General features: G+C 62.9%; 1 protein-coding gene across 1 annotated transcript; it reads right to left on the minus strand.

Moving 5' to 3' along the window:
• Positions 1 to 3,681: 3,681 nt before the first annotated feature.
• On the minus strand, positions 3,682 to 25,124 carry NPDC1 (neural proliferation, differentiation and control 1; the record flags this gene model as incomplete). Its single annotated transcript, XM_080356102.1, has 9 exons — positions 3,682 to 3,759; positions 4,671 to 4,767; positions 4,886 to 4,965; positions 5,117 to 5,201; positions 5,674 to 5,740; positions 5,866 to 6,045; positions 6,188 to 6,295; positions 11,826 to 11,969; positions 25,034 to 25,124. 9 exons carry the CDS (start codon positions 25,122 to 25,124, stop codon positions 3,682 to 3,684), a joined length of 930 nt encoding a protein of 309 aa, XP_080212228.1.
• Between the last annotated feature and the right edge of the window lie 221 nt (positions 25,125 to 25,345).

The following is a 25,345-nucleotide window of genomic DNA, read 5'->3' on the forward strand; positions in this document are numbered from 1 at the left end:
TGATGGTTTTAGCTGGGGGATGTGGAGGGAGTCAGTGGGGTTTCTTGGTGTGTGCCTCCCCATACATTTCAATGGGACGATTTTGGGGGGCCTGTGTGAGGTGCCCGGTTATTGTGTGGGGTCATTGTGCACCGATGGCCAGGGCTTGGCCATGCGTATCCTTTAGGGCAGAGCGTCTTGCCTGCTCCAGGAAGATGAAGGATGTGTCCCTCCATCGCCCCATGGCTGGACACTGCTCACGCTCCAGGCTCAGCCCGGCTCTGAGGTCTGTAACCCAGCCAGGGATGTATGGGATCCTGCTAGGAAAAGGGGAGCAGCAAGAAATGTGTCTGTCCTCCCCAGCTCACTGAGAGAGCATCAGGTTGTGGGGGACAGAGATGCACATCTGCTTGTCCTCCCTTTGCTGACTGTGCTGTTTTGGCATTGGTTTTGCTCGGAGACAAGATTTTAAGCGAGTATGTGACCACAGATGAAGTTTTATTCACTGTCAGCCCACCCTCTCTCCTGGGGCAGGTGATGGAGGAGCCACCGGGGCTCTGCTGGATCTCCCTGAGTTTCCCGCCTGGGGCAGCCACACCGCAGCGGGTCGGGGGCCCAACGTCAGAAGTTGGCCAGAGCCTTCACTCCAGGTCTGTCCGAGTGGGGCTGGGAACCGTGTCCAGCTGCAGAAGCCCCATCCCTGGGAGGGACACCAAAGCTCCTCCATGGCACCGCAGCTTGCTCGGCTGCTGGCCGGGGTGGATGGGATGGAGGGTTGTGCTTCCAAACCTGACCAAAATTCCTGGAGGATGGTTTGGTCAAGATCTGCCCCTTCATTAAAAAGACCTCTGCCTTACAGAGCCTGGGGCGTGATTTGGGTATTGCCCACATCACTGCAGTTGCTGAACCTGCCGGCTGACCCTCCCTGCTGTTTTACAGCGTGGGAAACTGAGGCACGGGCAGGCTGCGGCTGAGCACAGACCCTGCACCCTGGGCTGCTCCAGGATGTCTGTGGCACAGACATACTGTCCCAGGACAAATGATTTTTCTGTGCCCAGACGTGCGATGGGGACAGGGCACCCAGGGGCGCCTTGAGCGAGGTCTTCCCGGCAGGAGCAGCAGGGTTCTCCTCAAAGCTCAAGCTTCCCCAAGCCCCTGGGTGTGCTCCGAGAGGCTGCTGGGCTCTGAGCGCAAGGGAAGGGCGAACTTGGGGACCTTGGAGATGAGGATGCATGGCTGGGTTTCCCCAGGGGGGAGCCTTGGGGTGGTCCTGCGTGATTTGGGGTGCGATGCTGCCTGCCCGGGGCTGTAGCTGGAGACCCCAGGGCCACCCACGAGTGGGTCCAAGCAAAGCATCCCTGAGGGTGCCCGGGCGCTTGGGCGGTGAGTCAGCACCCACCCTGCGGGCTGCCGAAACCAGGAGGAGACGAGATTTTATCAGCCTGATGGGGGGGCTGGTGTGATCAAAGGGCCGGAGAGGAGCTCAGGCTCCACACAATGGGGGGACACGATAGCCCTTATCTGCCGGCCCCGCCGAGGTGCGAAGGGCCCGGCCCCGGGGCTGCGGGCGCTGCGGGGCTGGGTGAGGGCAGGCACGGCCCGGGGCTCCCACCCAGCCCTGGGAAAACCTCTCCTGGCAAACACTGAGAACCGAAAAACTAAACTCTGGTTCTTCCCGGGGCTGGGAAACCCCCAGGGAAGCGTTTGGAGGCTACTCCAGCTGCAGGAGCAGGACAGCTGCTCTTGCTATTCCCTGGGGAAGGTTTTGGGATGGGGGACCCCCAGCATACTCCCTCCCTCTCCCCCGTCCCACCCTGCTCCCGAGAGGAGCACCCTGAGCCGAGGACCTGCCGCAGGGAGCTGGCCCCACACCACACACTCGCATGGGTCTCAAACACGGTTGTTTAATAAAATCTCCTTTTAAAAGAACTACAGTCTGTACAACAGCAAGAGGCACGGGGAGGAGGGCGGCAGCCCGTGGGTGAGGGAGCAGGGAAAGGGGCTGTAGAGGGAAAGGCTCTGCCAGCAACCCTGCTGGGTCCAGTCCCACCGCACAGCACCCGCTGGCGCCGGGCCCTGCTGCTGCCTGCCCTGCCCGTGCCTGCCTGCACCTGCAGCAACTCTTGAGCGTGCAACGGCTCCCATGCGTGCAAGAGGCCACCCGCGCACAAAAGGTCATCCCCGTGCAAGACGCCACCTGTGTGCAAAATGTCACTTGTGGCCGTCAAAGTCCACGTCAGGGTCTGGACATGAAGCCACATCTGTAAGAACCCGGCCACAACTCATCGCAGGCCTTGCACTGGAGTGGTCACAGCCAATGCACCGGGAAGGCTTTGGGGAACGGCGCTGGGCTCCGAGCAAGGACTTGTCGGTGGGCACTGGTGAGCCCAGACGCAGCCGTGGGCAGCGGCAGGGTGGAGGGCATCTCTGGAGCCTGGGAGGTGCCTGGGATGGATGTGCAAGGGGACCGTCCCCTGCCACGGAGGGATACTTGGAAAAGTGCTGGGGGTGGGCTCCACCGGGATGCTACAAAGGGCATGGGCTCCATGGGGCAGAACAGCAGCACAGCAAAGCCACCGCAGCTTGGCCGCCCCTCCTGGCCTCCTGAGCCTCCACCAGTCTTGCTCCTTCCTCCCCCAGGGCCACACAGGCTTAAAACCAAAACCCTGAGGCTTTTCTGAGCTTTCACCCCATGAAGGCCTAGCGGGGGAACCCATCTGGTACCCGGGGCTGCCTGAGGAATCCTCTGCCCGCACAGCCCAGCACGGGGTCCCAGGCCACAGTGGCACTGGGACTGTCAGTGCCCTGGGGCCACCGATGCCCAGCACCCCAGAAGGGGATGGAGAAGGTGCAGGGGCCAGGGCGAGCAGGGCAGAGCAGGGCAGGGCAGGCAGGGCAGGGCAGGGCAGGGCAGGGCAGGGCAGGGCAGGGCAGGGCAGGGCTCGGCTCCTGGCCGAGTGTCTGAAGGTGGGTCCCCGGGAGCGACGCCTGAGCCCGCTCCCGCTCCCGCCCTCGGCTCACAGAGCGGGGGGCTGCTGGGGAAGAGGGGCAGGCCAGGCATCCCAGCCTTCATCCACATTGCCCTCAGACACGGTGTGAACTGTGGGGTGTCCTGTGCAGGGACAGGAGCTGGACTCGATGATCCTTGTGGGTCCCTTCCAACTCACAACATTCTATGATGTCACCTGGTCTGGGGAAAGTCCCCATGCCCGGCAGAGGGGCTCTGTCTGGGCAGCCTGGCAGCCCTGATGCCTTCCCCTGCAGCCACGGGCACGCCTGGACCCCCTTGGCCCCTCTCCCACGCTCTGGCCCCCACTCCAGCCCTTTCCCAGCTGCTGCCACATCAGCCCAGCAGCAGCCAGGGTAGCAGCCCCTCCTCAAAGCCAAATACGAGACAGCACTGCAGCCTCCCCCGTTCCTGCGCCAAGGCGGCGGCTGCCCCTCCGCGGGGCTGGCACGAGCGAAGGGCAAGGCAGGGACGCGATCACAGCAGCAAAGAGGACAAGGATGCTGGAAATGGGGGCGATCCCCCCCTCCCATAGCTGTTAGTGGGTGTTTATTGGGCAGGCGTCAAACAGTCTGGCAGAGCGGGGTCTGTGCCCCTCGGCCTGGCCGCGGTGCCCCTCCGGCGCGGCCGTCCCACCGGGCTTCGGCGTTGGGCGTACAGTCCGTAGCGAGCTCGTGCGGAGGACAGGAGGGGTGTTACTGCTGCGACTTGGGGTTGGAGGGGTGTAAGGAGGAGTCATCAAACAGCGGGTTCCTCACTTCCATTTCTCCGGTCTGCGGCAGCAGAGGGAGCGGGGATGGCGGGAAGGAAAAGGCAGGAGGTCAGAAACCAGCTGGGGGTTGAGCCGCCCTGTCCCAGGGGGTTTGAGTCTGAACCCCAGCCCGGCAGGGAGGGGGGGGGGCCTTGTGTGCTGGGGTGACACGTACCAGGACCCTGCCATCACCCCTGGAAAGGCGCTGCCTCCCTGCAGGAGTGGCTGAGGACGCTGGGATGGGATGATGGCGCCTCAGACCCATGGTGCAGGATGGGAATGGGACCCCACAGCCTGTCTGGGGACTCCAGCACAGCAACCCCCAGCCTGGCTGGCAGGAATTGGGGCTCCTTGCCCAGACTGCCTGCCTGCCATCAAGTGCCCTTTAATGGGCCTGTAAAGACCTAATGATGACCCTTAATCTAGGCCCTGATGGCCGGGCTCCGCAGCCATTACCATGTGAAAGGCTCCTTTCGGGTCTCTTTGTGCTCTTTGTACCCAGGGCTGTTAGGAGCTGCCCTTCCCCGGGGTCCTCTGCCAGCCACCAGAGTCCCCCTGGCTCTGAGGGGTCACAGGTGCTGGGGAGCCAGCAGGATAAGCTCCCCAGTCCTGGTGCCCAAGAGCCCGAGGTCACCATGTCCCTGGCACGGCAGGGGTGGCAAGTTGAGTCTGACAAGGGCTGCTCTGCTCTCTGCTCCCAGGGCAGCGCACTCCGGTAAAAAGCCACATGCCGGGGCACCCAGGCCAGGGCATCCGCTCCTGCCCACCGGAGAGCCAGTGGGACCTGGCCAGGGTACACGGGGAAGCACAGGGGTTACATCATGTCAGGACTTGATGAGGGACATGTTGAAAACGCTCCGTGTAAGGAACTGCACATCCCAGCCGTGTGTCAGATCCCGTCCCGCACCCCCAGCCGCCCTGCGCCCGCCGTACCGGAGCCAGCCCGGGGCACTCGTACACAGTGAAGTCACCATCTTCATTCTCCTCATCGGATGATGCTGAGTCTGGCAGCTTGGGCTCCTCTTTATGCCTAGGGAGAGAAGATGCAGAGAGGGCGTGAAGCCCAGAGGGATGATTAACAGCACCCCAGTTAATGGCAGAGCACAGATGAGTAACTGCGTCTGCTCTCTGCTCCCAGGGCTGCCTACTTCTCCATGGAGAGCATCTGCTGCTTTTGGTGCTGGTAGTGGTACATCTGGGCGCTCTGAGCCAGCGTCTTGTCCCCAGGCTGTGGAGAGAGCAAGGACAGCGGTGGGGCTGGGCTGCAGAGCCCCCCAGCCTGGCTGGAGCGTCCCCCGCCGGGCTGGAATCCCCTCAAGCAGAGAACACGCCTGAACCCAGCACCAAACCCCCTGCAGGGAGGGACACGGGCACCCTACCGAGATCTTGTCGTAGGGCAGGGGGCTGGCTGCTCGCTGTGCCAAGTAGTCTGCTTTCTGTGCCAGCTTGACCTCCTTCTGCAGCCTGATCGGGGAGAGGAGAGAGGTCAGAAGGAGCAGATGACTCCATATAGAAGCCAGAGACCTGCTGGGGGGGCTCATCCCTCGCACCCACATCCCCATTCCCTGCGATGACACCCATGATGGGTGGCATGCCCAGACCAGGTGGCCCTGCCTGTGCGCAGGGTCCTCATCATGGCCACTTCCATCCCACAGAGCCTGGGACCAAGGCACCAACATCCCGGGGTGTCAGCACCCAGTGATGTCCAAACCAGGAGTCACGGCTTGTGCCTGGCACAGGGGGTCCCACTGCCATCCTGCAGCCCCGGCCAGCTGACGCCGTACCCCAGTGGCTGTGGCACATCTGCAGCGGGACTGGGAAGGGCGGCTATTGCCTCTCCTCAAAACCCCACCAGACAGCCAGGAAGCACAGGAACAAGCTCCCGTGGGCACAAGGACGCTGAGGGACCGGCTGGCACCAGCAGCGCCCGGCTCACCTGCACCAGCAGACCACAGCCACGATCAGCGCCGAGATCCCGGCCAGCGTGCACACCACGATCAGCCCTGCAGAGGTGGGGGACACACAGAGGGACAGCGGCTGAGCCTGGTAGCACGGTGCCACCAGCCCACGCTTTCCTGATGAGGATCTGAAACCCCCTCCCATGAGCTGCCTGTCCCTGGGGTCTCACCAAGCACCATGTCGTCATTTGAAGGGACGGGGGACACCTCCACCGGGTGCTTCTGGCCCGCAGGGGTGGTGGAGGTGGGGAGGGTGGCAGAGGCCTGGCTGCTGGCAGGACCCCGCTGCAGAAGCCCCTCTCTCAGCCCGCTGGCCATGCGCTGTCTGCTGCCGCTGGGGACCAGGGTGGCTACGGGAGAAGGCAGAGCTGTGAGCAGAGAAACGTCCGTGCAGCTCCAGAGGGCGAACCAGCCGGGGGTGCAGGGTCCGGCTGCCAATGGGTTTCTGGCACCGCTGCAGAGAGCAGTGGGAACCAGGGAGCGGGCACTTACTCCTGGGCTTACCATCCCGCGGCGGGTGGGCGCGAGGAGCCTCCTGCCTGGCCAGCATGTCCGCCAGAAAATCGATTTGTTTCTCCAGGCTGTGAACAGACATCCTCCCTGCACCAGGAGAGAGCGGGCGTCAGACGGGCACCCCGGGACGCGGCTGTGTGCCCAGCCCGGCACCGGACCCAGCGTCCACCCCCGAGGGGGCTCATGTCCCAGCACGAGCAGATGTGGGCAGTTTGGGGTCCCACCGCCCTGGTGGTCCCAAATCCGAGACGGATGCTTTTCACCCCACAAACATTGGAGGCTGCACGAGCAGCAGTGGCCACGGCTGCCTCTGTGCCAGAGCCAGCGGGTCGTGCAGAGCCCGTGCGAGCAGGCAGGCTGCCAGCACCAGCACTGCCAGTGTCCCCACCGCTGGGGCCACACAACTGCCCCGACCGAGGAGGGACACAAGCTGGACCAGGGGAGAAGCCCCCGCTGCCCCGCAGCCTCCAGCAGGGTGAACCGCAGACCCACCACGGGCAGCGGGGCCATTTCGACAGCACGCAAGGGACACATGAATGGGCATGGGCACCTGGGCCCGGGGGTGCTCACCCCCGGGGTGACAGTATGGGACAAGAGTGGAGCTGCTGTCCCCAGGCTTGCCGAGCAGAGCCAAGCTCTGCCGCTCACCGCTCTGCTTTTAACAGGATTAAACTCAACTTCAAAGGCAGGAGACAGGAGACGTCCCTGTATCCATCCCTGCTCCCTCAGCCCCGGCGCTGCCACACTCAGGCAGTTCCCAGCGGGAAGCCCTGCAGGGTAAATCAAGACATACAAAGGCGAGGTGGCGCTGACAGCTTGGTTCCTGGATAATTCAAGGTTATAACAATTACAGCTCCTCTGGAATCTGTCCTCATTCCCAATGTTTGGAAACAAACCCCAATTCCCTCCTGAGCTGGGCACAAAAGCCGTTCAGTCACCTGTGACTCAGAGCCACACAAGCCAAAAACTGTTTAAAAGGAGACATTTGCTTTAAACAAGTGCATGAAGAGCCAAGGTACCCAGCCCTGCGTCCTCATCTCCCCAGAACCCCCAACCTCCTGTCCTTGGCAGGAGCTGGAGTGCCGCACACATCCCGTGCACTCCATGTTTCCCTGTCTCTTTGCACCCTGTTATTTCCATCCCCAAAATGGTTTGCAAAGCAGCGCTATGGCCACGTAGTGCCAGGTTTGGGGCTGTGCACCTCAGGTGTCGTGGTGCCGGCACGGGGCCAGGCTCCCCGGTGGGCAGGGGGTTGTCACGGGACTGAGCGTGACAGCCCTGTGCCCCACGGGTCAGCCCCGCACTGGGATGAGGACATTCTGCACTCAGGGAAAGGCCTGTCCCCATTCCCATGGGACCCAGGGGGCAGCCCTGTCTGTGCCCACGTGTCACCATGAGCCCTGGGGGATCCAGGCGGCCCCTGTGGGTACAGCCCATCTCTGCCCCACACCTGTCAGCCTTGAGTGGATGCAACTGCAACAGCAAACGCTTCAGGAGGATGAATGTGAGCTGGCTGGAAAAGGGAAAAAAAGCCGGAAAACTAGTGAGAGCAGCTGCAAGCCTCCCGAGGAACCGCGAGGCAGCTGTGCCATTTGGCCAGCAGCACCTGGGCCACCTGCTCACCTGCATTAACCAGCTTCATTGCCATGTTTCCTTCCAGTGGCTAAAAACCCCACGCCTCTGTTCTGTTTGGCAGCTGAGATGTTCCGCAGTGCCGTGATATCTGCCACCCCACAACGCTCAGGGGCAGGAGCAGCCTGGCACTGCTGGCCCGTCCCTGCCGGGCCCCACGGCAGCTGAAGCGTCGGCCCGGGGAACAGGGGGCTGGGGCTGAGCCTGCAATGCCTGCCTGGCTGCCTCAGGCCCTGGCTCTTGCTGCAAGAGAAGCAGAGATGGGGGTGCTCCCAGAGACCTCCCAGCCTGCCGCAGGGAGCTGGGAATGCCAGGCAGGCACACGGTGCATGCAAGGTATGCAGAGGGCTCGCAGGGCACAGCCGGGCACGCACAGGGCATGCACAGGGTGCAGCAGGGCATGCACAAGGCATGCAGAAGGCTCACAGGCTGCAGCAGGCCATGCACAAGGCATGCAGGGTATGCACAAATCATGCACAAGGTATGCACAGGGCATGCAGGGTATGCACAGGGCATGCAGAGGGCATGCTCAGGGCTCGCAGAGGGCACGGCTGCCCTCTCATGGCAGGTCCCAGCACCTGCCTGCAGCAGGGAGGGCACGGCCAGGCTGGCACCCAGCAGCCCAGCCCCTCGTCCCCCTGCACCCTCTTGGGGATTTTCCCTCCCCATGGTCTCCAGTGCTCAAGCCTTCCACACACACAGGGGTCTTGCCAGTTAACCACAATGGGTTTGGGGACAGCAGGGAGCAAGAAGGGACGTATGTGGCTGCTGCCTCGGGTGGAGAAAGCCCGATGGTGACAGTCTCCACAGGAGGGCACAAAATTCCTACGAATCCACTTATTTCTATAGTCCTGCCCCGGGATGGCTGATGCCCTCCTGGCTGCTGGCAGCACAGCAAGCGGGGAGGGGGAACCCCCAGGTCCAGAAGCCAGGACCCCCTCTTCTCCTCTTCCCAAAGCGCTTCCCACAGCCCCCTGGCACTCAGCCCTGGCTCCATGCTGGTGAGAACAAGTGGGAGCAGGGGTGGGACCCATCATCCCAAACCACATCCCTCAAATCCATCGCGGCACGTTCCAACGGCACGCAGCACCGTGGTGCTGGCAGCGTTCCGGGGCTCAGAGCCCTGCGCAGGCAGGGCAGTGCGGCTGCGGGATGCACCACATCCTGAGGTCCCGCACATCCCGTCTCACCTCTGTGCTGGTGCTGCGCCGGGTACGTCGAGACACCCACGCACGCCGTCACCAATGGCAGGAGGACTCCACTCACGTGCATTGCCCTCCTAAGGCCCAGAACTGTCACTTTACACCCCAAAAAGCTGCTCTCAGTGCCTGTCTGCACGAGTATGCTGGAGGAGAGGAGCCCCGGCTTCTGCCCACGCTCCTGCCAAGAGCTGCAACCGATTGCGGGGACAGCGCGGCAGCCGGGATCCCAGGCTCAGCGTCACTGGCAGTCGCAAGCGGCTCAAGGATGCCTAACCCTTTAAAGGGGCTGCCCACGCACAGAGCAGCAGAGCCGTGTGGGCAGCCTTTTAAAGGGTTAGGCTTCCTTGAGCTGTGCCAGCCCCCGTTTGCATTGCATCCCTTCCCAAATGCAGCAGTCGCAGCCCCTCTGTGTCCTCGCAGGCTCCCCTGGTTGCAGCAGGCAGCTGGGTGCTGCTGCCAGACCAGTAGTACAGCTACTGTCGAAAAAAGCAGTGCCTCTCTGTTAAAAGGAGCTGGGCATCCTCGGGATGCTACCATTCCTCAGCATGCAAAAATAGAGGATTTGGGAGGGGATCCCCTTTTGTTTTTTCCCCTGGACCCACACTTTTGCTACCAAAAGCTGGTGGCATTGCTTGAGACAACAGGAAGGGGCTGGGAGAGACCCTGGGATGGTCTCCATCCTCCTGGCGTCCTCTCTGAGGATGTTACTGTGGCCCTGTATCTCTCTGCTGAAGCCAGGCGAAGATGCTACCATGGCCACGTCTCCCTGCCGAAGCCGGCACCGAGCGGGGTTGCTATGGAGATGCCAGCGTATGTGCAGCCTTTCTGAAAGGGGAATTTGCTCCCAAGATTTCACATTAAAAAAACCCAAAACTCTTAAAGCTGTTCAGTACCCGTGGATGTAGGAGCCAGCTCAGAAGGCATCTGCCCATTGGACCCCTGCTCGCTGCTGAACACCAAGCCTGGACTTCAACCCTGTTCCATCCCCTGTCTTGACCCCCCAGCCATCGTCCCCATTCCAGCACAGCCTGGCCACTCTAACAGCTGAAGGGCTGTGCAGAACCAGGGCCCCACTTTGGGGGTCTCCCCTCTGATTTACAAGGGGATCCTCCTGCCAGGAAGCTGATGGCACGCAGGGCACGATGGCTCTGCCATCCCCATGTGCCCACCAGCTGCAGAGCACAGGCTGAGTCACAGGCAAAGGGCAGCTCTGGCTGCACCCCACGGGACACCCAGTCATGCTCAAGACATGGGAACCAGAACACAAAGCAACCCTCCCAAAAACCCAGAGAAGCCTCCATGCAGGCAGCAGCTCGGGTCGAGGGGAGCTGCCTCTCTGGGTCCTGCTGTGGCCAGTGCTTGTGCCCCCACCCACACTGCCTGCCATGGGACAAGCCACCCAGGAGCTCCCCAGGCCTTGGGGTGGGGGCGAGGGGCTGTGCTGGGGGCTGCTGCTGTGCTGCGGCCTGGCAATGCTGCGGGGTGCCCACCACGGGCAGGAGCCGGGTGCCAGGAGGGACCACGGGCTCTGCCCACTGGTGAAAAAACAGCGAGAGGGTTCTGGGGGCAGCAGGAGCGACGAGCGGGCAGAGAGGAGCGGGCTGGAGGAAGATGCTGGTCGATGCCCATTGCGGCAGGGGGAGGTTCAGAGGCGCTCGAGAGCCCCCACCCCGCACCCAGGTGCTCCCAGGGGAAACCCCCGGAGTGCGAGGGCACGGCTGGGTCCCGGCTCCTTCCCCACACACAGAGGCCGCTCCACTTTAGTTAAAGCAAAAATAATTGGTGGAGCCATAATTACAGTCTTAATTTGCCTGCTGGTTGAATCTGCCAGAAAAACCACAAGGGGAGTGCAGAGAAACAGCTCTGCCTACAGCTTGCCAAACCTCACAAAGAGTTGAGGGTCACCCTAAAATATGCCCATGCCTGGCTCCCAGCACCAGCTAATCACTCCTCCACCCACCGCAGCATGGGGCGGCACAGCCCTGTGCGGGGTGACACGGGTGACCACAGGCTCTGCCCGTCTGTCCCACTGGAACAGCGCAGCCCCCCTGCTGCCACAGCCCCACAGCTCCCTCGGAAAGGAGCAGGATGACACCGGTTGCAGCCCTCGGTGCCCTTGGGCCAGGCTGTGCTGTTCACTCGAGCCCTCCCAGTGTGGATGCTGGACACCGCCAGAGAAGGAGATGGCACCTCCAAAGCACAGCTCAGCGTCTCAAACCAATGGAACCAGGGATTGAAACACCGGCATGGCTCAGCCATGGGACAGCAAGGCCGTGGGCACCCATTTGCCTCGGCCACAGGGTCTGCACGGGTCATGGCTCCGCGCCCTGCTCTGCAACACCTGGGGCTCTGTGCAGCCACATCCTCTCCTGTGAAAAGCCCCCACCCCAGACAGACCCCAGAGCACCCCAGCAGCCACCCAGGCACCCTCCTGTGCCAGGCTCTGACACTCCTGGGTGCTGGCAGGGCGCAGCGGCACACACGGTCACCGGTGTGGCTGCAGGATGATGCACGAGGAGTGGGGTCAGGTCCATGTGCTTCCCACCAGCCCCAAAACCACCCCACAGCTGGGGAGAGCTGAGGCTTGGGTGAGAGGGAACAGAGCTGCCGTCCCCACAGGGATACAGCTGCCACGGAGAGGAGAAGCCAGGGGATGGGGAGCAAGGGCGCTGCAAGCGCAGGGAGCTGCTCCAAGGCACGGGACCTCCTGGAGCTGCAGAGGTGTGGGGCAGGTTGCTGGGAGGGGGTTGCAGAAGAGGCCGCAGCAGGGTGGGTGCACGTACCACTGGGTGAGAGCTGCTTCTGGACACATCGCCCACGGTCATCCTCCTGGTAGGAGGCCAGGCAGGGGCCGCAGGCGCCCGACCCCGGCGGGCAGAACTCCCGGCGCTGCAGGGCACAGTCCAGGCTCCGCGGACACGAAGCTGCTGCAGGGACAGGAGAACACAGGTCAGGAGGAGGAGAAGGGTCAGACACAGTCCTGGGTCTGCCTGCAGCCTCTTGGCGTGGGGCCCAGCCACCCCAGCCCCGTTTGCAGCGAGCAGGTCCCACCACAGCTAACGGGTGCAGATGTGTTTCACCAGAGCTGCCCCTCAGCCCCTCTTTGCCTTCACAAAGCCCTTACTGACTGCAATTAAGCACAGGTTCTAATCACCTGAGAGCTGGCCTTGATAATCCGTATGAGTCCCTTCCAACTTGAGATATTCTATGATTTTATGACCTGTGGAAGGCTGTTTGCCGCCTGCAGGGCAGAGCAGGCAGTATCCATCCTCCTGCACCGGACCACAAGTCTCAGGATGCCACCGTCCCAAGGACACCTCAAGTTCCAGGGTGCTGCCATCCCGCAGGACACCATGAGCCCTAGCATGTCACCGTCCCCAAACCCCAGGGTGCTGCAGGACACCCAGAGTCCCGCGGATCTGGCAGGAGCCAGGGTCTCCAGCCCTGCATGCACCAGGCAGGCAGTGGCTGAGCAGGGTGGCAGCTGAAATCCAACCGTCAAATGGACAATTGCGTGGTAGCTGTCAAACAAACAAACAAAAAAAACCAAACCCAAAACAACCCCCTGAAAAGCATCATCGCCCTGTGATAAGTCATCACAGGCAGCAGCTGCTTCGGTTTTCATCCCTTTGGCATGGTAGCAGGGGAAAACGGAGGGACGCACCCTCCCTGGTGTCACGCCACAGCCCAAACCTCCCGCATGGATTTACAGGGCATCTTGTTTCCATGTCAGAGCTGGGGACCTCTCCGGTACCTGGGTACAGGCACAAGGCCAACACACTCCGACCTCATCCGGAGCCAACACGCTCGTGAGCCCTGGGCCTCCCCCAGCCTGGCTCTGGCCAGGGTGACCTCCTGGGGGTGCCAAGTCCCTGGGGCCCACTCAAAGCTGAATCCTGAGACCGGTGATGGTGACAAACCACATTTGGAAATGGAGAGAGGAACCACGACCAGCCAGGACCGGGTCGGTGCCAGCAGGGCTGGCGCACAGGTCTCACCTGCAGCGTGGGGCTGCAGGGACCCTCTGGGCTCCCAGCTTCCAGTGACAGTAGCAGGAGCCGCTGCCAGGGACGGTGACACTGCTTGCCACCGGACGAGCACAGACACCCCTCCCTCACCAGCTGGTGGCAGTGCGGACCCAGTAACGCTCAATGTGCCAGGGTCCTGGGCTGGCACAGCTGGATGGGGGCGCACAGCTGGGTGGTGGTCACAGCTGGATGGGGTGCACAGCTGGACGGGGTGCAGCACACAGCTGCCCCGGCCCTGCTCTTCACCTCGCACGCATGGCCGTGCCCATACGATTCCCGCAGGCAGGCGCAGGCAGGAGAGCACGGCCGGGGCCCACAGCGGGCGCAGGGCCAGGCCTGGCCGCCCCCGGCCCGGCGATGACTCACGGCAGGAGCTGCTCCCAGCACCGTCCCACGCTCCCCGAGCTGTCCCCGTCCCTGCCTGCCCTCGCCCACCCACGCCAACACCGCGAGCAAAGTGCCCGCCATCTGCCCGTCCCTGTGCCCTGGGGGACGCAGCACCAGGGACATCCCTGGCACAGCACAGAGCACCCCTCCAAAAAGGGGTACCCCAACTTTGGGAGTTTTCCTGAGCATCCCCATCCCTGCAGCAGACCGGGGTGAGCATGGCAGCTGGTGCTGTGCCCAGGCACAGCACGGTGGAGAGTCCTGGCGCAGGATGGAGCTATCAGGACACGAAGCTCCAAGGCCACCACGGCAACTCTGCTCCCCCAGCAAGGGCACCAAATGGGACGCCACCCCAAAACAACACATGGGGGACACTGAGCAGGATGTCACCCACCACAAATCCCCCTTCGCATAGCCCTTTTTCACCTTTAAGCTGCTCACTGAAGGATGCAACCACTACCGACAGCCCCTGACTGCGCCGGAGCCCCCACTGCACCCCATGGACACGGCATTCGTCACCCTCCGGCTGCTGGTGCCAAAGAAGGGCAGAGCTGCCTTTGCTGCAGTAGTTTCTCTTGTGGGCACGATCTTCTCAGCAGCTGCAATTAAGGGCGTAATTGGGATTGGCTGAACCCCACGACAGGCAGAGCAGCCTGGGGGATCTGCTGAGGTTGGGGGACAGAGACCGCCATGCCACAAGAGCCGTGTTTGCTCCCTGGGGACAGCACAGGGTTTGACCAGGCAGCTGGGGGAGAATTAATGCTTAATGGGAAAATAATCGGGTGTTAAAACACAGAAATTGGACTCCCCAGGCTCACCTTCAAGGCTGCTTTGTTTAAAACCCACAAAACAGCCAAAACACGTGGCCACCCAGGGCCAGGAGGAGGTTTTGGCACTGGGCAGCCCCAGAGTGGGGACACACCACACACCTGAGAGGCGCTGAGGGGACACCAGACCTGGGGTACCAGTGGACCCACACAAACATGTGTCCCCAAAACAGGTGCTGGAAAGCTGTTCACTGGTGGGGGGGAAGACACCCGGCATTGTGAGACCCCAACACAACCCTCCGAGCCACATCGGGGCACTGGGGAGGCTGCCCTGAGCTGGTGCCCAGCAACCAGTTAAATAAACCCCAGCCTGGAATCTATAAAAGGTCGTTATCTCTGTTTGAGGAACGAGCTGTGCTTGCCCAGCTGTCACGGGCTGGGATTAAGAGTGAAACAGGCGGGCAGGGATCTAATTAAGCTCCCCATGTGTAATCAATCGACGTTAGTAAGCAGATATCACTGTGTGGGCACCCCACAGAGGGGGTGGTTTTTTAGGGGCTGTTCTTTGAGCCCACCCCACAACCCAGTGTCTGTTCCTTGGTGGGGCTGGCAAGGGTGGGCACCTCTGTGCCATGCTGGGCACTGCGCCTGCCGGCACCCAGGAGGCACGGGGACGTGTCTGGTCCCAACTGCTGCCACCCTGGGGACTGGGCTTTGGGCTGGGACAAGCTGCCAGTGCTGGGAAGGGCTGAGCCCGAGGCCAGCGGGTGAGCGGGACACCGTGCAGCCAGCACGGAAAGACAAACAGCACGTGAGCGTGAGCCGGGGACACGCGGGAGCAGCCCGTGCACAGCAGGAACTCACAGTGTGTGAGCTCTGAGGGGCACACGCACAGCCCCAAGTGGGTTATCAGAGGGTGAAGCTCTGCACAACAGCCCCAGCCCCATGGACCCACCCACGGAGAGCCATGGGCAGCCCCCAAGGTGAGCACAGCCCCAGCAATAGGGGTGCCCGCTGCACCCCTCCAAATGACAGAGGGTATCTCGCCATGGCTGGGCAGGGCACGGAGCTGCTGGCAGTCGCAGCCCTGGGCAAAGCAGTTTTTCAACACTCGTGCCAAAACATACAGGTGAAAAAGAAACAAAAATAAAGCTGAGGAGGACATCCGGGTGGCTGGGAAAGCAGAAACTGCCCCTGCTGTGTCACTGCTGCAGATAGAGAGATAAAAGTTAACGTAAGAGCGTAATTAATTAATGCTGAGCACTGGTCTGAGTGCTTACGCTCCCTACACCGGCAATGCCAACACCCACACCCAGCCTGCGCTGACGGGCCCCAGTGCCAGCGGCATGAGCTGGCAGAGCCCCCTGGGCATCAGCCACAACAGAGCCATGGGCACGGAAGTGCTGCCTGCTCGGGGCCGCGCGGTCCAGCCCTGCATGGGGATCCAGCCCTGCGTGGCGGGGAGACGGCCCCTGGGGGGACAGTCATGGGACGATGCCAGGCATGGGGAATACCGGGGTCCCTGCTCTCATGTTGAACCTCCGCACGCCGGCACTCGGCTGCAGCCCAGGGCCAGGTACACGGCCCATCGCCCGCAGCGGCAGCGCGGCCTCCGCCAGCTGCACTCCAAGGTCATTGCTCCTCCTCCGGCCGGGGGCTGTGGGACCTGCCTGGCGCCTGCCTGCCCTCCCGGCGCTTCTGCTGCGGGCTGGCACTGCCCGTGGCTCTCCGGGCTCCGCACATTGCTCCTGGGTCAGAAGGGCTGGACCCAGCCCCGGGCAGGCACACACGCTGCCCCACGGCCCAGCTGCCAAGGTCTCACTTCCCTCTGCCCGCAGCATCCCTGGCAGTGCTCCTGCCCAGCAGCGAGTGCGAGCAGCGGGGCTGAGGCACCCGGCAGTCCCCGTCCCACTCCTGCCATGCTCAGGGACACGTCCTCGGGGTGAGCTGGGCAGTGACCACCTTGACTGCCAGCGGCCACAATAACACGGGAAAAGCCGGGCTGGATGGTTGGGGTTGCTCGGGCGGGTGTCCCAGCCCTGGCACCATTGCCGCTGCAAAGACTGCCTGTGAGTGACACTCGATGACAGACCCCACAGTGAGCCCTGCCGGGCTCCCCGACCCAGCTGCATCCCCGCCTGCTGCTGCTTGCACCGAGCGCAGGCAGAGGGGAGCTGGGCTGCAGGCAGGGCCGGGCCCCGGCAGCAATCCCCGTCCTGGGCCCAGCTGCTGGCACCGTGGCCCTGGCCAGCGGCTCTGCCACCGCTCCGCAGCCCCCGCGGGAGCCTCGGCACTGCCGGCAGCTGCTCACGTCACCGCCATGCTCCTGCCCCCGAAAATGCAGCAGACAGAGACCCCTCCTGTGCACAGAGGTGGCAGAGCGGGGATCAGCCCAGCGGGGCAGGGGGACGCTGGCCACGTCACATTGCTCTCGGGGACAGAGGACCCGGCACAGTCACAGCCATGCAGCCTGGCCCCCCCGTCATCCCTACCGCAGCAGCACGGGCACATGTTGGCCCACCAGAGAGCACTTTGCAGCTGAAAGTGTTTGTTTGCTTTTTGCTTCAGCAGGTTTGCTCAGGCAAAGGCCACGTGCCACCAGGCTTCCCGTCCCCAAGGCCACCGGGACGCGTGTCGCAGCTGCCAGCTTTTCAGGTTCAGCCAGCACGCTGGGCGCTGAGGTCTGGCCCAGCTGAGGTCTGGTCAGAGATGGTCCAAGGGACAGTGCCAGCTGGCCTGTGCCAGAAGCTGGGGACAGGGGTGTCCCTGCAGGGAGCCCCCGGCAGCATCCCCCTGCCTGCCCTTCAAACACATCGGCTGCACCGTGCTCCCGCAGAGGGGGCGTTCTCATCAGCAGCATCCCTGCCCAGGAAGGATGGCAAACGATGATAGAAAATGCCACCATGGGCAGTCACCCCGTTGAAACGCCACCGCGGGCTGCTGCCGAGCGCCCAGTGCAGGCAGGCGCTGCCCGCTGGAGCCCCGCTGTGCCGGCAGGACCAGCAGCGCGGTGTGCGGGGCTGAAGGCACAGGAGATGCTGCCACGCCAAGGGCAGTGACTGCTGCAGCCCTGAGGCCATCACGACGGGCTCCCAGAGCCTTGCCCCCCAGCTTCAATGCCAAGAGGGAAAGGGAGGGCCAGGAGGGGCTGAGCCAGGCTTCCCCAGAGATGCAGGGATGCCAAACCCTCGGCAACCCCAAACACTTCACCTCCCCAAACGCCAGTGTCACCCCAGAGCCCATCCCCACCTTAGAGCAGACCCCATCTACAAGCACCCCAAAGTCTCAAGTTGCTCCAGTGATCCCAGGCTGGAAGAAGGGAGGCCCTGCCAGGCCGAGGGAGCAGGATTTTGTGCCATTGCTACTCAAACCCCTTAACTGACCCAAAAACCTCCTGATCCCTGCCCTGGCAACCCATCTGGCACACCATGGGAAGAGGAGCTGACTGATGGGGGCTGTGGGAAGGGATGACAGCACCCGGACAGAGGGATGGAAACAGCTCTGGGAAACTGCAGCTCAAGATCCCGGCAAGGACTGGGCAGAGCTGAGAGGCAGAAGAGGACAGGGCCACCTTCCCTGCGGGGGGTGAGGGGGGCACGGAGCTGAGGGAGCCCCCTGCTCCCCCAGCCTGGGCGCTGCCAGCTCCCGCCCCGCTCGCTGTCCCCTCCAGCTGCTCAGGGCAGCTCCAGCCCCGCAGAGGCCGTGCGGTGGCCGAGAGGGTGACATGCTGCACCCCCCGCCGTGCCAGTGTGACCCCACGGTGCCAGGGCTGTCTCCAGCCACAAGTGCTTTGCTTCAGATATTCAGGAATAGAAGAAATGATTAAAAAAAGGAAACCCAGATGCCGTACACCATTTTGCTGGTGCTGCCTGCCCAAAGCTGCCACTGGCTCTGCACCACCAGCCCCAGCCTGGCTGGGTGTGCAGCCACCCGTACCAGGGACCCCAGGCTGTCCCCAATGCCACCCCATGCCGAAAAGCACCTTGCTGCTCTTCGCAGCTTGAACCACCCACTTTCAGTCTTGTTTATCAGGTTCTGCTCAAGCAAATACCAACGGGCTTCATACCTGCCCAGAACCCACTGGGGCAGAGGCAGGGGCTGGGCTTTTATAAATTCCTTTTTTACTGGCTTGGCTCTGGGCACAATGCGACAGCACAGCTGTGGTCAGGGCCACGGTGCAGAGCGCTGCCACAGCTGGGTTAGTGGGGCTGGCCTGCATGGGCACAGAGCGCCAACACCGGCACAAAGTACCAACATGGGCACATGGTACCAACACCAGCACACAGTGCCAATGCCGGGTTTGCAGCACGGCAGCTCCACTGGAGAGAGGGACCCCTCCTCACACCCCTGCGGTGCTCTGACCCCCGATGGGCAGCGCGGCACAGTGCCAGACCCTCGCTGTGCTGCACCGCGGGGGACGGGCAGTGCCCTGCGGTGCGGGGAGTTTTACAGCTCTGCTCCAAGCACAGACCCACCTGTAGCCCTGAGCAGCCTGGAGGGAAGGGCTGGCGTCCACGCTCTCTCCTGGCACCAACCGACCAGCGGGACAGCACCCACAGAGCCTGGTCTGCCCGGTGAGACCAGCAGAGCCACAGCCACGGGTGAGCTCGCCCTGCAGACCCGTTGCTGCTGGTGGGGAGGCGAGAGTTGTGAGCCCATCTCACCCAGCCGAGCACTCAAGGAGCTGCCAGGCCAAGGGCTGGCACAGCCACGCTGGCACAGCTTGGCCATCTGTGAGCAGCTCCTGCTCGCTCCCAGTGCTGGGCTGGGAGTGAAACCCCGGAGCTGCAGCTCCTCGGCAAAGCACCGCTGCGCCCACCAGGGCCAGATGCTCTTTGGCAAAGCCGAAGCCCTCCCACACCTCGCTGCCATCCCACGCTGCCAGGAGACATTTTACAGCCTTTGGTAACCACGCACCAGCACGATTTCGCTGATGGAACACCCTTGGGCAGCGTGGAGGTGGCGGCACCAGCACAGGCAGTCTGGGGAGTCTGTCCATCTGTCCTGCTCTCAGCTGGTACCGCTCTTGGTGCTCCCACCAGCCCCACTAGCCAGGTGATGGGGTTTGGGGGCACAGGCACTTATCGCCAGGGCCAGGGGGCTTCAAGGGGCAACACTTATGGCTTTCCAACAGCTCATGAGCAGGGACCCCAGGCAGGCAGCCCATGTCCCCACGGACACACAAGGTGAGAAGCAGGTGGAAAAGCAGGGGCCACATCACCCCACCCTGCTCAGGGTGCGCCCACGCTGACTCAGCTGCCACCAGCGATAAAGACCTGCGGGACACCACATCCTGCTGGGGCAGAGCCCATGGGGGCACCCCCTGTAAGCCCAGAAAATGGGGGGCCCACGGGATGCACAGCTGCATCCCAGGGGTGCTCACGAATGCAGCATCCTAGGGCTCCTGGAAAAGGGCTGCAGATGGTGCTGAAACAGCTGGATCCAGAGATTTATTTTGGCTTTTATCCCTCACAGGAGGCGGCCGGCTCAGGGAAACCTTCTCCCTTCCAGTCAGGAATTACGGCTGCAGGATGGGCCACATTACGGGCAGTTTACCAGGGCTGCCCCCCCTCCTGGCTTAGTGGGTGACTGGGAAATAATCCCTGACAGATGCGAGACGATGAGCTCCCCGAGGCAGAGCTGCTCCTCCCGCACGCGAGAGCCACGGCGTCCCCAGGAGCGCTCCTCTGCAGAGCCCAGGCAGCACCCATGGCTGCTACAGGTGCACAGCAAGAGCGGCGCCTTCCCCACCTTTTGCCCTCCACCTCTGTCACCATGGCCTTTCTACAGGAAGGGGACAGTGGCCAAGAGCCTGGGTGACCCCTGTGCCGTGACAAGGCAACGGTCCCCTCCAGCACGCCAGCTGACATGTCATTTCTCATGTCACCTGCCTCAAGCGATGGGTCCCCCTGCCAAAGTGCAACCTCCCTCTTGCCAAGGCCTTGCCCGCCTCCCTTGGTGCAGGACAGACCCCAGCACGTGTCACCGGGTGCGCTGGTCGGGTGGACGGCTGCCAGCCCAGCGCTGCGGAGCGGGAAGAGGCCGGGACGGGGACCTGCTCCGGCTGCGCTTCCTTCCTCCAATTCAAAATGCATTCCAGGCACTTAACGGCCAGTTTCTTCCCACTGCAATTATCGTTAGCTCATGAAGCAGCTAATTAGAGGCCTGCTGCCGCCATTCGATGCTCTGGTCACCCCTGTGGCAGTGGTGGTCAGTAAAGCCCAGACATGAGACATGGGAGGGAGATGCTCCAGCACTGGCAGCAGCACTGGGGCCATGCCCTGGGCTTTTTGGGGGTCAGCCGGCCTGTGGGAGCCACTGCACCCATTTGGGAGCAGACCCACAGCCCCCCATGAGGATGAAGCACTAAGGCACTGTGTTCAAGGAATTAATGCAAAGATGGGACCAACGGCAGCTCCTGTCTCCACTGCCTTGAACCTGGGGAGAGGCCACCCCATCACCCCTCCTGTCCCTGGCACCTCCATAACCATCTACAACATCCCCACCACCTGTCAACCCTCTTGTCCCCAGCACCACCATCCTCCCTGTGCCCAGTGCCCCACCACGCTGTCACCCCTCCTGTTCCCAGCACCCCCCATAAGCGTGCGGCAGCACTAAGCCGATTTCCTCCCTTAATACCCCCATGGCCCAGAACAGCCGTCTCAGGCAAACGTCCCGGACTCGTCTTCCCTTTGCACTGTGGGAAGGGCCCAGGACCCTGGGGAGGGTTTGGCTTCTCAGGGCCACGGTGGCCCCAAGGAGTCCCCAGCAGAAAGTGCAGCCCTGCGGTCAGGCCAGGGTCCCACTCCAGACCCTCCAGAGCACCGGCAGACCCCAAACCAGGAGCAGCCAGGGGAACTGCAGATCCAAAAGACCTGACCTGCACAGCGTAACCGCAGCATCTTCCAAGCTTCGGGACCATATTTCCTCCACCTCAGGATCCAGCTCTATCCCCACCAGAGGCCAGAGGGCACAGCTGGGGCACACACGTCCGTGGGTCCCCAGCAAACTGCAGCACCTCTCTTCCATAGACCGTAAACTCTTCCTTGATGCTGACCACGTCAGGAACTGGGATGATGGAGATCAGGGGACTCTTTCCACCCGTTCCCCTCCCCACGCCTGCGGACAGAGCGCTGCCCAGAGCCCCACGGGATGCTCATGCACCGCATCCCCGGTTTCCCCACACCTCACTTACCCACCAGGGCTCTTTTCTCATGGTAGGAACCAGCCCAACAAACACAACCCCAGAGAACACAAGGGGGAACTTTAACTCCAAGAATAAAAATCGCACAGAAAATTAAACTCAGCACCCCGGCTGCTGTGTGGGAAATGCCTGGTTGGCACTGGTGTGGCAAAGGACACCCCAACATGCAGCAGCTGGGGACGGGGGGGCTGCACGCCATCAGGCAGGACCATCGCCCAGCACCACCAAGGGGACTCACACAACCTTCTCTGCACCTCAAGAAAATGCCAAGGCTGGAAATATCTAGTTCCCCCAGATTGACCAGCGTGATGTCAGGGGGCTCGGAGATCCCCCGCTCACCTGTGGGCAGAGCCCTGGGCAGCTCTGCAGGGCAGCCTGTTCATGGCTAGTGCCGGGGCGCAGCACCAGCACCGCCGAGATGCTCCCAAGAGGGACTGGGAGGAGTCCCAGCTTCGGTGCTTCGGTGCCCAAGGTTGGCCCGCTGCCCCCCAACCCCATCGCAGCTCCCTCCAGCGTGGCGGTTGCAAAGCAGGCAAATTAAAAAGCCAAGAGAGGACAATCCCACCACAGACCGAGCCATGAGGACTCCATGGGGACAGCTCCAGCCTTGCCATGCCCAGCTCTGGACCTTGAGAAGTCTCTGCACCAGCACAGAGCTGGGGCAGCCACCATCAGCACCAGCATCTGCACTCCCACCTGCATCCCTGAGCAGCAGTGTGGGGAGGAAAGGCAGCGAGGAGCCGGCAGGTCACACGTGGCCAAATGGGTCACTTGGACTGGAAAGGACCACTCCGTTTTTGCTGAACAGCTTCTCGGGGTGTGTCTGACACAAAGTGCTGGCTGTGGCAGCAGGGCCGCGGTTTTCAGGCTTATTAAAAAAAGAGGTTCTTGCCTGTTATCCCATTTGGAAATTTTTTTGTTTGTTTGTTTATAATAATAATAATATATGAAAGCTGGCAACCAAATTACTCAAGAGGAGTGAGAAGTCCAGCTCCCACTAATGGTCCAGGAAATGCAGCCAGAAAACAAGGTGAGGAAGCATTTCTGCCTGAAGCTGGATGCGCTGGATAGAGACACGTGGGGAAAAGAAACCCACTACAACTGAGGAGCACCAGCCAAAACTAAACCACTGACTGCACCACCTCCAGAGCCAGCTGCTGCCCTTCAACAGCTCGACCAGGCCTTGGCAAGACAAGGATGTCACTGTGCCATGTGCTGGCTGCGTCCAGGAGATGCCACCTATCGCAAGGGCCTCTGGGTTGCAGCACCGGCAGATGAAGATGGGGAGGAAGAGATGCCAGCCCCTGTTTGAAGAAGCTTTGCTGAAGCTCCTGCAGAGGCAGGAGGATGCAGGTATGGTGGGCCGGGACCTTGTCCCCTGGCTCTCGCCTGGCCAGGAGCAGCTTCACCAGCTTGCCCAGAGCTGGAGCTGCCCCAGCCCTGCCATCTGCACCTTGCCACTGTCCCCGGAGAAAGCCAAGCTCTGCCCCATCCGCTCAGGAAGGGAAATTATACAATGAGAAGAAACAGCCAGGGTTTCCCCTGCTCCACTGTGCTGGGGGAGGGCGGCTGCAGGGACAGGACAGAGACTCCTTTCCCTGCCCAGCACCCCAGGGATGCTCCTCCAGGTACCTCCAGGAGAAGCCAGCCCAGAGCCCCCACTGCTGTGTGCCAAACAAACCCGACCTCCCAGCACTGGTGCTGCTGTTGGCATTTCCAGGCGGTACAACGACATGGTTGGAAACAGTGCAAAGGAACCATCCCCAGCCTTCGCTTGGGGGAAGGAGGTTGAGCCGTCCATCCCAACCTCACTTGTGCCAAGCGTGTGTGATAACCCAGCTGCTGGAGCAGGCTGCTGCCAGCGGAGCGAGGCCCCCAGCGCTTGCCGGGTCTTCAGCACCCCCTGGGGCTGGGAAGGGAGAGGGATGGGGAGACTGCTGCCCCCCTCCCACAACAGCAGCCCCTCGAGCGGTCCCACCCCAGCAGCACTGCCAGGCCAGTTTATCCCCCTCAATCCCCCTCAATCTCTTAAATTCTGCAGAGATTATGCCGGATCACCAGTGGCTGCATCAGAGCCACCAGGATTTCCTTCTTCCCATCCCAGCCTGTGTCACTGGTACCCCTGGCCGGGCCACGCTGGCCTGGACACATGGGAAGAGGGGGAGTACAGGAGCACCTCCACCTCCCCCTCCAGCCCCTGGCACAGAAACACACGGATGTTTTGAACCTTTGGGAAATTTAAAAACATACTGCACCTTCTTGCCCTGCCACAGAGCCGGCAGCACCGTCCCCGGCTCCCAGCCGCTGCCTGCCCGGCGTCCCCCTCCGGCGAGCCGGAGCAGGCAGAACAATATGAGATCTCCAAACAATGCTGAGAGCGAGGAGGCCTCCCTGGCTGAAGCAGGCAGCGAGGCGGAAAGCACCTGCCCGAGACAGGCTGTGCCGCCGGCAGGGACACCCCAGACCCTGCACGGGCAGAGGGGGGAGCCCCCAGTTTTGCTGTGGGCAGGAACGCCTGGGGCTGGCTGGGGTTTTTGGAAGGGTGGTGTTTATGCCCATGGTAGCCCCGCGCACCCCAGCAGCGGGCACAGAGCGAGGGTCCGCAGTGCCCGTCCAGTGCCAGACCCACGAGGAGGGGAAAGGCAGTAATTTAGACCCCAAAAGTAAAAAAAACAACCAAAAAGAAATACCCCAAAATAATAACAAACCCTAAACCCCCCAAACAACCCTTAAGAAAACAGAAAGAAGGCCAAAGGTGGTGCTGCTGGGAGGGAAATGAAAGCCATGCAGTTTTTCTGCCCCAGGAGAGAGGAGAAATGCCTCCGTCACCAATTCAGCCCCATGGCGCAATGATGCTGCTGCTGCTCCCCTCGAGGGAGCGGCTCCAGGCGGGTGAGCAAACGGGGCACCCCAGCCTGGCCCAGCCTCCCGGCGGCCCCCTGACACGGCTTGGTCACCTCACAGCTGTGTTTGCTTTGGGGTTCTTTGTTGGCTTTTTCCCCATAATAAAGATGCTTCACTAGGGCCACAGTGTAGGGCTGGTCCCGCAAGTCCCTGCTCTCTCCCCGCTCCAAGATCAGGCCCCACATCTGTGGGTACCTCCTGCCACCCCACAGCGCTGCTGGGGAGCAGCCCTGCGCCGCTGCCCCCCGCTGCCAGGGCCGTGTCTGCAGCTGCGGGCAGGAGGGCGATGGCGCCGCGCCGCCCGGCCCTGGGAGCGATGCGGGGCCTGGCTGGGCTGCGAGAAACCCTGTGGGGCTGCGTGGGGGGCGGCCCACGGGCCATTTCGCACCTGTGGGGGCCGTGGGGATGCGCGGACCGCGCTGCCCGGGAGAAGGATGCGGGGCGGCCCCTCCCCCGCGGTAGCGCCCCGGCCGCCGGCTGGAGGGGACACGGGGGCCGCGGTGCGGGGAGGGACCCGCTCACCCGCCCAGGGGCTGCGAGCTTCAGCACCCACGGACGCTGAGCCCGCGTGGGGGTGGGGATGGGGGGAGCAACCGCACCGGGGTCGCCGTGGGAGGGGCCACGCGGGTCCCTCGGGATCCTGGAACACCCGCGGGGGAGGAAGGACACACAGACACGGGGGGACACGGAGACGCACTGACCGGCACGGGCGAGGCGCAGGCGGCAGGTGCCGAGGGCGGCGAGCAGCAGCAGCAGCGCTCCGCGGCGGGCAGCGCCCCGGGCCGCCACCATCCTCCCGGGCACGGCGGGCGCGGGGCCGCGGCGGCTGCGGGAGCGGCGGGGCGGGGCTGGGGGGCGGGGCAGCTGCTCCCCGCGGGGGGGCCACCCCCCAGACCCGCCCCTCCTGCAGCATCGCGGCCGGAGCGCAGGAGCCTCCGCTCCATCCCTCGCAGCGGCCCCGCATCATCCCCGCCCACGCACCCCCGCGGGCCTGCGGGGGGAACCCCTCCGAG

Source organism: Nesoenas mayeri, assembly GCF_963082525.1.
Source record: "Nesoenas mayeri genome assembly, chromosome: 18".
Classification (NCBI taxonomy): Eukaryota; Metazoa; Chordata; class Aves; order Columbiformes; family Columbidae; genus Nesoenas; species Nesoenas mayeri.